Source organism: Pleuronectes platessa, chromosome 15, assembly GCF_947347685.1.
Source record: "Pleuronectes platessa chromosome 15, fPlePla1.1, whole genome shotgun sequence".
Lineage (NCBI taxonomy): Eukaryota > Metazoa > Chordata > Actinopteri > Pleuronectiformes > Pleuronectidae > Pleuronectes > Pleuronectes platessa.
The window spans coordinates 20,059,504-20,072,575 of NC_070640.1; the positions used below are offsets into that span (position 1 = coordinate 20,059,504).

The 13,072-nt window shown below is 41.8% G+C and overlaps 1 protein-coding gene across 1 annotated transcript in view; it reads left to right on the forward strand.

The window, feature by feature from the left end:
• Window positions 1-1,863: 1,863 nt before the first annotated feature.
• Window positions 1,864-13,072, forward strand: part of auts2a (activator of transcription and developmental regulator AUTS2 a) — a 298,958-nt gene continuing 287,749 nt past the window's right edge. The window contains exons 1-2 of the mRNA XM_053442311.1: window positions 1,864-2,042; window positions 4,122-4,861. Of these exons, the coding sequence (XP_053298286.1) occupies window positions 4,583-4,861 (279 nt within the window). The 5' untranslated portion in view covers window positions 1,864-2,042; window positions 4,122-4,582. The remainder of the gene's footprint in view (window positions 2,043-4,121; window positions 4,862-13,072) is intronic.

Here is a 13,072-nt window from a genome sequence, read left to right on the forward strand (position 1 = left end):
CAAATTCATTACTTTGAAATAATTTATTGATTATTACTAGATATACAGATATTTATGACATGACTTGGAGTAAAAGTAAAAAGTACCTGAATATATTTCTTAAGTTAAGTGAAGTGTACTTCAGTACATCCGACCACTGGCAGCAGAATTATTATTTTATGGTTTATTTAATTTGATTTAATTTGATTTGTATAGCGCCAAATCACAACATACATTATCAAAAAGGCACTTTACATATGCAGGTCGAGAACCCAAGAGTTCCCACAAGGATCAAACCCTTTGGTGACTGTGGAATGCAAAACTCCCTCATTAGCAGGAACAAAACCTCTGGCAGAACCAGACTGAATCAGGGCAAACATCTGTTTCGACCGGATGGGGTGAGCGGAGAAAAGATGGGGAAGACAGGGACCAGGACCACTGTCACATTTTAGCTCTGGCACACTGATCGCTATAATGAAAATGATAAAAATGACATGACAACATGTAGTAAAATAAATGGAGGACAGAGAGATGATGGATGTTCTTCCAGCAGTCACTGAGCTGCTCTCATGTTAAACACCGTTAAATAAATCTCTGTAAGCTGCAGGAACATCTTGTATTCTTGTGATTTCTCTACAGTTCCTTAATAAAAGGTGCAGTGTGAAAGTGACAGGTGGGACTGTGGCTCCACAGGTGATCCTCTGATATCAGGGACTGAGGGTGAATGACTCTGTGCAGAAATGCAGCCGTTCAGGGTATATAAAGCTCTGTCTTCTAATTTTGAATACAAATATACGCTGTGAGTAACACTGTTTAATATAGTGTTTTATAATCAGTCACTGTAAAGCTAAGGCGTCTGTGTGTGTTGAATGGAGAGATGACTTATTTTGCCCCGGGCGTCCCTGAGGACACTAGCTTATCGCTGCTGTCATTAGTCAGTGATTATGTGACACCTGAGTTAGCTCCTATATATATATTGGCTATACACAATATATATATATATATATATAACCTGTGCAGCAGTCATATAAGCTAATAAATGATTTTAGATTAATATCAGGCTATCGTGATGACCTGAGGCAGCGAGGCTCGTCTTCCTCAGTTAAAATGAATATGAGAGCAGGAGGTAAATCTTAGTTATTAGAATTAACTTTATCGCTTCATATTCACTGTGAGCGTGAGGGAGGCTATGTGAGACCACCAAATACCTCCACGTGTTTTTAAACACACAACCATCACTTCATATACTTGTATTTAGAGTTTTGCCATACAATGGATATAAGAGAGCAGGAGGTTAAGCTTGGCTATTAGCATTAAATGTATGAATTCACTTTTTGCAGTAAAGCTGAACGACCACCAACTACCTCCAAGTACTTTTATACACAATTATTCAGAGTTCTTTTCTGCCATAAGATGAATGAGAGCAGGAGGTAAAGCTTGATTATGAGCATTAATTTGATCGATTCACTGGTAGTGTCCGGGCTGAAGGTGACTATATTCTCACGTTGTGACCTCAAACTACCTCCGAGTACTTCCATGATCACATTAGCCCTTTTATATACTATCACTTCATGTACTTGTGTTTTCAGCCATACACACATCACAAAGAGAAAAGCAGCCGGGGAGGTTTATCCGGAGGAGAATGTGTGTATAGCGCTGTGTTTGTATGGCTGCCATTCACACGTGTTGGTGGTTCTATACAGTCTGAATAAACTGTCTCCGAATACCGAAACGCAGCACTATTTGCGCCGAGGAGGAAGCGTGCAGCGTGTAAAGCGGCACTGCGGCATCGCTCGTATCCCTGCGCCCCGGTCCCCCCCACCCGCGCCCCCCACACGCACACCCCCCCACACCCCCCTGTTCTCCGGGATCCTGAAGCTCGGATCTGGGCAGAGGAGCAGGAGGAGAAAAACCCTCCGCTGTTTTTTTCCAGTTTTTTCACCTTTGCGGGATTTTTTTCTTTTCGTCCGCTTCCAGACCTGCTCGAGCTTGATCTTCTTTTTTGAATAGTGACCGAAGGCCTGCAACTTGTCCGGACGGTCCTCTCCCCCCCACTCGCAAGGGTTTGCATTTCTTGGTTTTGCATGACGTGTCTTGGAGCAGAAAAAAAAAAAAAAAAAAAAAAAGAGAGAGAGAGAGAGAGAAAGAGGAAAGAGGCTTGCTTTGCTTTTGTTGCGTGTGTTGTGGTGGGGACTGAAGCTGGGGAAGCAGGAGGCAGTGTCAGTCCGCTGCTCCTGCCGCCGCCACTGCCGCCGCTGTGGGCTGGACTGGATTACAGAGCTGAGATCTGCTCTGACAGCACAGGCAGACAAAAAGAGACTGTGAGCGAAGACAAGGGAAAGAGTCTCTGCACACAGCTCCAGGAGCCGGGGCGAGTACCCACACAGTTTCTCCCTCCAGATGAGCGGCGTTCTGGAAGCGATCCGTGCGTAGAGCGCGTGTGTCATTAGATGAGTGCTGGCACGGGGCATCAGGTTCAAGGCATAGGTACTGGGAGGGGGGGGGAGAAACAAGCTTAGGACATTTACAGTAGAGCTGGGTTTTTCCTCTTTTTGGGGGGGAACATCTGTGGGGAAGGAGTATTTGTGAATGGTTGCATTCTTGGATGTGCCTTTGTTGTGTGTCCATGTGATTACTAGCACATGGTTCTGATTGTTCATGTTTAAAACATGTGTCACTTGGCATGGTGTGGCAGAGCGTGTGGGGGGGGGGGGGGGGGGGGGACTGCATGTCTGCTTCAGAATCCAGATGAGCTCCACTGCATGACAACCTGTGTCCAAGCGGACAATGCGAAGTTGAAGATGGTGGTGTGCTGTGTGTTTTTTTTTAGTTTGTGTGGTTGATGCAGACAAGGTGTGATTTATGTTGTGTTGAGGAATGTCCACTCACACAGAGGCTTTATGAAGGGGCTGCAGTTGGTTTATTCAGTTTTTCCTCCACCCAGAAAGCCCCCTTTTTTATTCTGTGATGTAATGGATGACAATTGATATTCTGGACACACGTAGAAGCTATATATGTTTTTGGACTACAATGCTGGGGCGATTTGCCGTGGGTTTAGGCCTACCCTGTAAGCCATGCCTGGAGAATGATCCAGAAAAATACTGCAAGCTGTTGAATGTTGCCTCCTAACATAAAACAGACACAAGCCTTCACTGTCAGACGGAAAAAGGCATGGCCCCCTGAGCACCACAGTTAAGGGCAGGACAGCAGTATCACAGGCTCTTGGCATTTGTCATTTTCATTCTATTCAATTAAATCTAGAGAGAGAAATAATCTCATTTCAGGTGCATGGTGATCTTTTTTGGAGGGGGAAATTACCTGTATTTAGTAATTTGGACTGGAATGAATGTTTATCAATGGTCGGCTCTAAGTCAGAATTGTTTTATTCTATAATAGCTTTATAATCACGATTTATCATCAACTACTGTATGTAGACCCATTGATAGTGGAGGCTGTCATTATGTATTTCGTATATGTGTGTGACTGAATTCAATAGAAGGTTATGCAAATTACTGTAATTACCAATCACATAAGAGCAGCAGAAGTGAGAGAGTAGATTGTGTGACAGCTTACTATTAATATAGCATTTGATATAAGGAAGGCTTTATTTTGGACTCAAGACCAGTCCGTATATTAATAGTTGTGGGTCCAGTGTACTGGATGCTACTGACACAGGCTCACTATCATAGGTCAGACACATTCCCTGTACCTGTGTTACCTTAAATGAGCTGCAGCCTTGATAAAAATAACAGCAGTCATCATATTGACATACTCAAGACAGCATCTACCAAAGTGAAAAAAATGTCTGCTGCGTAATTAATTAAAGGAATGTAATCGTTAGAAACACAGTTTAGGTTACAAGCTTGGCCAAAGCTTTAGACACCAGTAAAAGAGCACTTACAACACATAATCATCCCATCTTGGGGCTTAATGGCCTGGCGGTGTAAGAAAACACAGTATACCCGGCAGATGAGACCCAATAAAACACTCATCTTGCCTTGTGTGGAATGGCAGGAGCCTTCTGTGTAGTCCTCAGTCCCTTTTGGAAAATGGCCCATTGACTAAATGCACAGTTGAACTTGCTGAGTGAACATGTTGCAAATGGGTGCTCTCTCTCTCCCTCTCCCGTCTTTGTCTTGCAGGAGGAAGAGTTTGCTGACCTTGGGTAAGACGAGCAGGTTCCCGGAGAAGAAAGATGTGGCGTCACCTGCCCCGCTCTCCATGGAGGGACGTGTTCACCGAGCAGACATTCGCTTTAACCTGAAAAGCTCTTCCTCTGCTGGAATCGACCACTTGGTGATATTGTGTTTAATAGATCATTTTACACCTCCGTCGTAGGATTTGATGGACTGCCTTGGGGGATCTGTGCTCGGGACCTAGCTTGGTTCAGTGACTCACTGCAGTTTTGCATTACCTGTAAAAGGCTCTATCTGGTGGATATTACATGGTTGCCCTGGATCTAACACATTGATAACATTCGCTTGGATATTGCGGAGCTAGTCTGGTAGGGTTTTTCACACGAGTGGAGGTCAAGCGGAGCCATCGTTTGGCCCCTCGACGAGTTTGATTCTCTGCAAGAGGAGCGCTTTTTTGGAGGTTTCCTATGAAGGACATGGATGGCCCTCGATCTAGTGGCCTACGCAAGAAGAGGAAGTCCAGGTCAGAGCGGGGTCTGGGCAGGAGGCCAAATGGGATAAGGAGCAACCATGTTAAGGGTGCAGTCTTTCCCTTCTCCTCCGACTCGGAGCGGGAGGGCGAGCGGAAGCCCTCCTCATCCCGCCCTCGACCCCCACGAAGAAAGCGTAAGGAGTCTACTTCGGCTGAAGAGGACATCATTGATGGCTTCTCCATCACCGGGTTCGTGACCCTGGAGGCGCTGGAGGTAAGTGCTGAACCAGAGGGGGTCGGCCTTTTCTGTGTATGAGTGTTGCCTTTCGCATGAGGATCCCAGTTGAAAACGACTGAACGCTGTGAAAGATGTATTTATCGTGTGCAGCTTCGTGCCTCTCTGGCTGGGCCGGCCAAGTGCTTTGGCTCCCGCCTGCATACTTGGCTGTTGTGTGAGCTGGAGTTCAACAGATGTAGCTTTAAATGTAGTACTGCGGCCAGAGATTACTATCTGTGTCAGCGAGAGACTGTTGTTGTTGTGTGCACTGCTCTGGATTTGTTTCCACAAGAGTTTTCCAGCAAAGCTTTCGACCAGATGAGAGATGTTCAGCTGCGGCTATAGTGGCTGTTGTGTCTTTTGTACGCTTAGGAGTAGGAGTGAAAAAGCAATTTGATCCATGTTACACCAGTTTATTCAGAGTGGGAGCAATTTATTGCCCACTAGCTGTCCATTTTCCTTGGAATGCAAAGCAGGCACAGGCTGCTTTCCAACTGTATGGTTCTGAATTATGACTTACGTGAGCAAGCATATTTCGCACACGGACCAACTGCTTCATTTCTCGATGATATTAATTTACAGGGGGTGACAGAGGAAAATCTAAGTAAAACAGCTTCCGGACATTTTTTCTTGATTTGTTATTTTAACGATGGAGATGGTGAAGCTATACCTCCCTCCAAAATCTCTTCTAGGATTAGATTAGATAAGATTCACATTATTTTGGTTATGTCAACCAGTCAGTGACCCCTCCCCCTGTATGGAAGCGTCCATTATGTCCCCCACTCATTAGTCTTAATCGTTCTTTATATTTTATAGCTCTCTCTCTCAGCTTTAGCAATTCATTAATTTTACAGGAAACATGACTTGTTCATCGCTGTTTGTTTTGCATGACATGTTCCGGCATCAATTTTACAGCTTGTTTATTTTAGCATAGACTTTGCTCTAAATCGCGTTAGAGGGTTATGTGAAAATGGTTTCACAAGGTCAGACTGGGAGATGTCCTGGGATAAAAGAGTGTGACTTGCACTTTCTGATTTATGCAGCGTGATACCAATCTCTTGTTCACTGCTGTGACCCATCTCAAGGATACGCACAGTGGCACTTGTTCTCACTGTGTCCCTTTGTCTGTCACATCAATGCTTTTCACAGCTCAAGAGGGTCTCACCCTCGTGTTGTTTTTTTTATTTCTATTCAAAATGACTCTATTCGGTGATGGACTCTTCTTGTGGCTGCATATCATTTCATTTCCCTCCTTGTTTTCTTTGACCTTATCTCCGTACTTACCAGTGTTGTTATCTACATCAGCCTGTTAAAGCAGTGCTATACTGTATATTGCTGCTAGATACCAGTTTTTCAAGTAGAAGTCTGATACGGATCAGTCAATATTTATATATTTTTATATAAACACACTCACACGTTTGTTCGTTTACTTGCATGTTTATTTATTTTTTAATATTGGACGCTGTTCATACCTGGCGTTAACGTGTCACTTGGTGATCTGAGTACGTGTGCAATGGACACATTGAGATCTGATCCTTGGGACTACATTCGCAGGTGGTCTCTGCCTTGTTCAGCCACATTTCTTTAGCTGTGAGAAGTTAGTCTTGAGCCACATTCACCATCAACTCAAATGACATCCTCTGCATTATAGTATGTGCTCTCGTATATACTCAGTTAACTTGGTTCTTAGATTGTATAAGCTGGCATTGTAAATTACTATTTGGACATTTTAAAAGGCCTTAGTCATATTTCATGAGTACTTCAAACAAGTTGGTTGTTGTACTTTGTGGAGGACAGACAGTACCAGTCTGTTTAGATTTGTTCCCCCTCAATTTCTGGTAGACTAAGCACAGGAAGTGCATTACAGCCTCCTGATGGTAGAAAAACATCAGCAATGTAATTGGTCTTCACAGACATTAATGATGTATGCGTTTGTATGCATTTGTAGCAGGGAAGTACGATCTGCGCACAAGTGGTCTCTCGAGACGTTTGTGGAGATGCATTCTAATGTCTTGTGTCAACTGAAGTACTTTGAGGTATCCATTTGGGATCATATCACCCACTCAGATGATTGGCAGCCATGAATATATGTTTGTAATGGCAGATATAAACATTGTCCATAAACACCTATGCTTATCTGTAATATACTACTACTGGCCGATAAAATTGCACTACTGATAACTCCGATTCCCAGATAATGTGTACTAGAATTAGGAGGGCCCATAATCAACATTTTACATTTTTACATTAGGGCTAGGCAATGAAACAATATCAGTAATTATCACTTATAATAATTTAAAAACAACATATCTGTGGGTCACCCTCCATCTGCACAGTCAGCAACAGGCTCATATAGCTGGCTCACAAAGCCTTTTGAGAGGCTTTATATTTTCAAAGCCTGATAAAAACAAACATAACATTGTCCATTGTAAGATATGCAGGATATCTGTGCTGACAAAGAGGGAAACACAGCAAACGTTTTCCTCCATTTGAAAATGTACCATCCCACTGAGTATACAGAAATCCAAAGTCTATGCTCGTAAGCTGCAACACAACTTGTAAACACCCCCCCCCCCCTCTCTTGGTAGTTACACAGTCAAACCTCAGCAGCCGTTACTTGTGTCTTTTTTAGTCATTACTTCATATAAGAGCTCTTATTTTTTATAGTGAAAGACATGATACCAGTTAAAATTGAGTAGAAAATGTGTTTCAACAGGCAAATGAAAGTGATTCACTCCAGGTATACAGTCCCCAGACAATAACAGTGCCGCTGCAGATATAGGCATAATTAAATGTAGAAGGAGCAGCTTTACACACTTTCCACCCCTCCTGTCATATCTCTGCAGAGCCTTCCACGAGCCGAGTAAGTGTAAACATCACAGCGTGTTGGTGGTGGAGAGTATCAAGCTGTTAAGAACCATAAGTAACCTTATGATTCACTTAGGATTCATTCTCAAACTGAATTATTACCCCTTGAAGGCGCCCTGTGGAGTTAATTTATAAACAAACAAGTCATGTTCACGTTCAATGTTTCTCTGCAAAATGGTGCGCATCCTTGTGGTTTAACAAACACAAAGAGCAGTCTTGTAAACCCTGTATACTGGGTTAATGGGCATATCCTGGCCTTTCATGTTAAATCACATAAAATATGCTCCTTTAGAAGACGTGGTTGTACCAGATATGCATTTCAGTGTATATTAGTAGACATTATTTTGACATTTTATTACATTTTATTGCATTCAAGTAAAGTAAAAAACAGACCAATAAATTGAATTATATTGCAGTATCAAATTTGATTAATATCAAATCACCAGTGATTTAGAAAGTAAAGCTTTATGGTGACTATGGTCTATGGAGTAATGGAAGCAGAGTTCAAGTAAAGGCAGGAGGAAAAAAAACCAATTATTCTTGAGTTTGTGTGTCAGTGTAAGTATGCACACCGACCTGACATTGGTTTTTGTGAGAATTTGAAGAGCCTATTCACACATCATATTAACACATCATCTCACCGGGTGATGAAAGGTGTTGGCAATATTGATTTACAGTTGTTTGGGAGCTTTATAAGAAAGTTTGTTGCACAGATGTATTGACACTGTTAAAGCACGAGGGGTGTAATTTTCAATATTCCTGGTTACACAGTCTCCAAATCTAAGATCTGGCCTATTGCCCTGATTGTTGTCTAGTCCAGTGCCCTGCATTTTAATACATATTTTACCTTTTGTTCAATCTGATTGGCTTATTGATTCTTAATCCTTTCATATCCCTTATCAAATCTTAGTAGTAGTAGATGGATTTATTGTTCCCCTAAGCTCTTTATAATAAGTAAAAAGAGAACATAATATATAAGATGCATTCATCTACTCAATGAATATATTAATACTATTATCATGAAATAATTTTTTTCTTGCTCATTAATCTTTAGTGAGTGAACTAATGAATGACCGGATCTGCTCATAACAACTTGCCTCAGTGCAGGGAAATAACACCAGAGAATCCTAAATGTTAAATCAGGTTTGAGTCGTTCAATCATCAGGATCAGTCTTTTAAACTTATTCCAGCAATGAGAATGAGAATAACTACCTCTCACTTTTATTATAGCTGTTCAAAGGCCAGTGATGGAAGACATGTTTTATTTGAATGTGATAACATTGTGACCGAGGTCGAATTGGGGAGTTTCTTTAACAGATACAAATCTCTAAAGTTGAAATTAATTAAAAGATTTTCTTGTTCTTTGCTTCCCTCTAATGACTCAGGATATTGAATTGCATTTTTAAACTGATACTTAATGAATCAGAAATACTTATTTCGGTCAGAGATACTTTTCTTCTTTTTAATCATCAATTATGAACAGACTTAAATTCTGATGAGGTCAGAACCCTGGAGGTATAGTGCTGGTGCTCTCCATCTGTCACCACAGTGCTGGAGCAACACTGCTCCCAGGCACGCGTTTCATGTGCATCCTGATATCTTAACATTTCTCTTCTGCAGGCGCAGGGCTGAGGCCTCCATGATGAGGCTCTTCAGATAGTTGCTTTCGGTAGATATTGTACAACTGGGCTTCGTGATGTGGATAATTTCATATTATGCTATTGGTTATTTCGTTGTTCAAACCACACTCTTACTCCTGCTCTTGGTGTAAAAATGTATTGTTTCGTTCAAAACTTGGCTATTGAGCCAGGGTTCGTTCATTGGGGGAGGGGGTCCACAATCTGTTATTATCCATCTAGCTCAATAAACTAAACTTCAACCTCAGGCGTGATCACACAGGTGTAAAATATACAGCTAATACTTCCTCACTTTGTATAGTGTCATTATTTTAAATATATGTATACAAGTGCAGAGTATCATCGTCCATCTTCCTGCTTGGCATTCCTCCTCATGGCATGAACAATCAAACATGGAGGAGATTGAGTATGACACAGAAGGTGGTACTTCCAACCAACCAACCAGGACAGGACAAGGGGCTCCTGTTGTTCAGGAGTAGCAGATTTAATGTGTTGAAACAGAGCAGATGCTTATTATTTACGAGCTTATTTAGTGTAATAACCACTGAACCTTGGTTCACTTGTTGTTTCTCTTTAATGTCAGACATATTGAGTATTCAGTCACTGCACAGAGAGTAAAGCACACAGCAGCAGTTTTGTTGTCTTTTTGAAGGAGGAGGTTTGGAAACAGATTTAATTTTTATTGAGAGGTCTGAGAAGCAACTGCTGCAGCACTTGATGAAATTTGTATATTATTCATAAGATTCTCCTCTTAAACCTTTCCTGTGATTTACCCATTTTACTGAGTTTACTTCGAGGGCTGTATCTTTGAACGCCTCACACATAGACAACGTGTGAGGCGGATCAAGCTTCTGTCTAATCACACACTCTGCTTTTCCAGCCTTCCTTTTACCGGGGTTTAACGACAACTCATGTTTTTTCAACTGCGATAACAACGTCTCATCTTCTTGCTCAGCGGGTTAACAGCAGTCTATTACATGATTGACTGCCCGTGTTAATACGATGAACAGCACAAAAGAGCTACTGTGTAAATTAGTACATTTGCAATGTCTTTTTGACTCTGATTTCACATTTTAAAGGTCTGGAAAGACTTCTTAATTTACAATGCCCCACAGAGTTCCTGCAGGTTTTGTTGTTCCCTCTAAATAATTCCCCGTCCCTAAATGCGTTTGTTACACACCATAAAAAACAGAAAACAAGAGATTCACCTAACAGTGTACAGAATGGAATTGGGCACATATCTGCATAACACGGCATATGGGCAACACTGGTAGAGTAGCCTAGTATTGTGGATGGACAAGCAGAGCTGACTCCAGCAGCTTGCAGCCTGCAGTGTAAAGTGATGCTTTTTCATCACTTAGTGAACAATTGAAACCAACAAACGTTTAATATTTAAATCTTAATTTGGATGTTTTTGATTCTTTCAAATGCTCAGAGGTTATTTTTGAACATTTTGTCATTTGGTGACCCTGTTGTTCAACTGCTTGTTTCCTCGGTTGGTCTTTGCTTGGTGTCTCGGGATGTTCCTTGATTTCACATATACCCTAAGTGATGATATACATTTGGCTAAACAGCTTCTACCATTGGAAGCTGTCCATTTGTCGGTATTTTGATTAAATTACTGCCTAGATTTGACATGTTTTTCATTTAAGTGAGAGATGTAGTTACTAAGATGTGCCGTTTCTCCTTGAGCAGTGTCCAGTGAAATCCCTTCTTTTTTTTTTGCAGTGTACAGTGTCTTGAGGGTAAAAAGTATGTGCTAAACCAGTTTTGGGCTCTTGTAATGCTTATTACATCAGGTTGTGCAGCAGCAGTGAATTTGTCACGTCATGGCTAACTGCACCAAACAGCAGTCTTCTCACTGCTGGCCAGCACAGAGCAGGCGCAGAGTCAATCGATTACAATCAGCTTTAAAACCTTTCACTTCGGGCTTCACATCACACTGACAAAAAGTCCATGAGAGGGATACGTAAAAACCATGTGTCCGCTGGAGGAGAAATGTTTTCATAAGAGCTGTAAAAATCCAGCCTGTGCTTCTCCGGCCCTCTACATTTACTTTCAGCACCACTGACGCACCACCAGGACCTTGTTGGTTCCAATTAAGTGCCAGTTTCTATTTATGATTTCTGCTGCTCCCAACGGTTATTTAATTTAAGGCACCAGCTTCACACCCATCTGTCACACCCACACTGGCTGCGGAGATGTGACATAATAAAACCGGGCCACGGGGGAGCATCATGGCTCATGGATTCAGTTGAGTCAGAGCACGTGGGTGGAAGGTGGAGGTGGTACAGAGTGAGGAGTTCAAAAGAACTATTAAAGGTTCATTGACGAGTTGCCAGACCTTCAAATAACAACTAGTGGTTGACTAATTAATGGCTATTGACATTTAAAGTGGAGCTAGAGTTACAGGACGGGTCTCCGCCTTAGCTGACAGGATCAACTGTGATAATTAAGTCAACTAAGGATGTTCCTCTCACGCGGCCAAATGATGACGATGGATTGCAGTTCAACACATGGCATTTTGCTCTCGCAGGCTGCTCGTGGGATGATGCTGTCGCCTTTCCAGCATTTTAAAAAACAATTGATTTTTTCTTCGGCACAGCCCACAGAGGTTTGCTTGAAAGAGGAATTCTGAGTGCAGGCAGAGAAGAGCACATTGATTGGTGCTTGATTGTAGGAAAGAGGCTAATGTGAAATCAAACATATTGGCAGCTTGTTTCCAAAAGAATGTAATAAAATGGCATTTCAAACGGATAAGACTCATAAGGATCCAGCCAGGTTTTCTTCAAGCTTTGTTCCTGAGAGGACGCAGGTTGGTGAACAGGGAGGTCTTCTCCTTGAGCCAAGTTTCCTTGATGGATATTTTTGATTACCAGTTTTTTAAGCCTTTTAAACACATTCTCCACCCTCCACACATGCATCTATTCCAGTCTGGCAGATATTAATTTAGCTGCATTTTGGAAGTGTCAAAGTGATGCATTGTGTGTTTTTATATGACAGCCCAGTGACTGACACATTAATCAAGTAAGCTGTCTCTGGGTGTTTTGGGGGTAAAGGTTTTCTGGATGGTAGATCCTCTGTTTGCGAGCAGCTATCTGAGCTGTGGAGGTCTTTATTGGGATATGAACCAAGCCAGGAATCTATTTAAAACCTCAATGATCTTCCACCAGTGTTCATTCATTATCTTGGTCTCATTGACAACTCAAGCACCTATTTACAAGCACTTACATATTATTTTTGCCAGAGATGCAGAATAGCTTTTTTAAATTTGTCAGCTGTTATCTCTCGCTGCAGATTCATGACTTTCCTGCCTCAGTTCTTTAAAAACCTTTACATTTGTCCTTAACATCTGTCCTGGGTGACTCCAGTGTAACTCCCAAAAATCCAGGTGTAAATCCACCTTTAACATCGGACGACCCAAAGAAGGAGTCTACAGGTTCATTTAGGAGATTAACAAGCAATTCATATTCACGTTGAATGTTTCATCTGAAGAAGAAAAATTAAGTAAGGTAGTTTATTTGGGAAATAGGAAGTCTAATGTCAACATTATATCTTAAACTGAGTTTTTCACCCATCGCATCTGGAAACAACTTGCATATGAAATGCGAAGCACAAGCACTCTGATTGATGTCCTGACGTGAGGTTGATAAGTGCTCGACTCACTTGCTGGAGCAGAAACTGACACTGACACATTTGTATG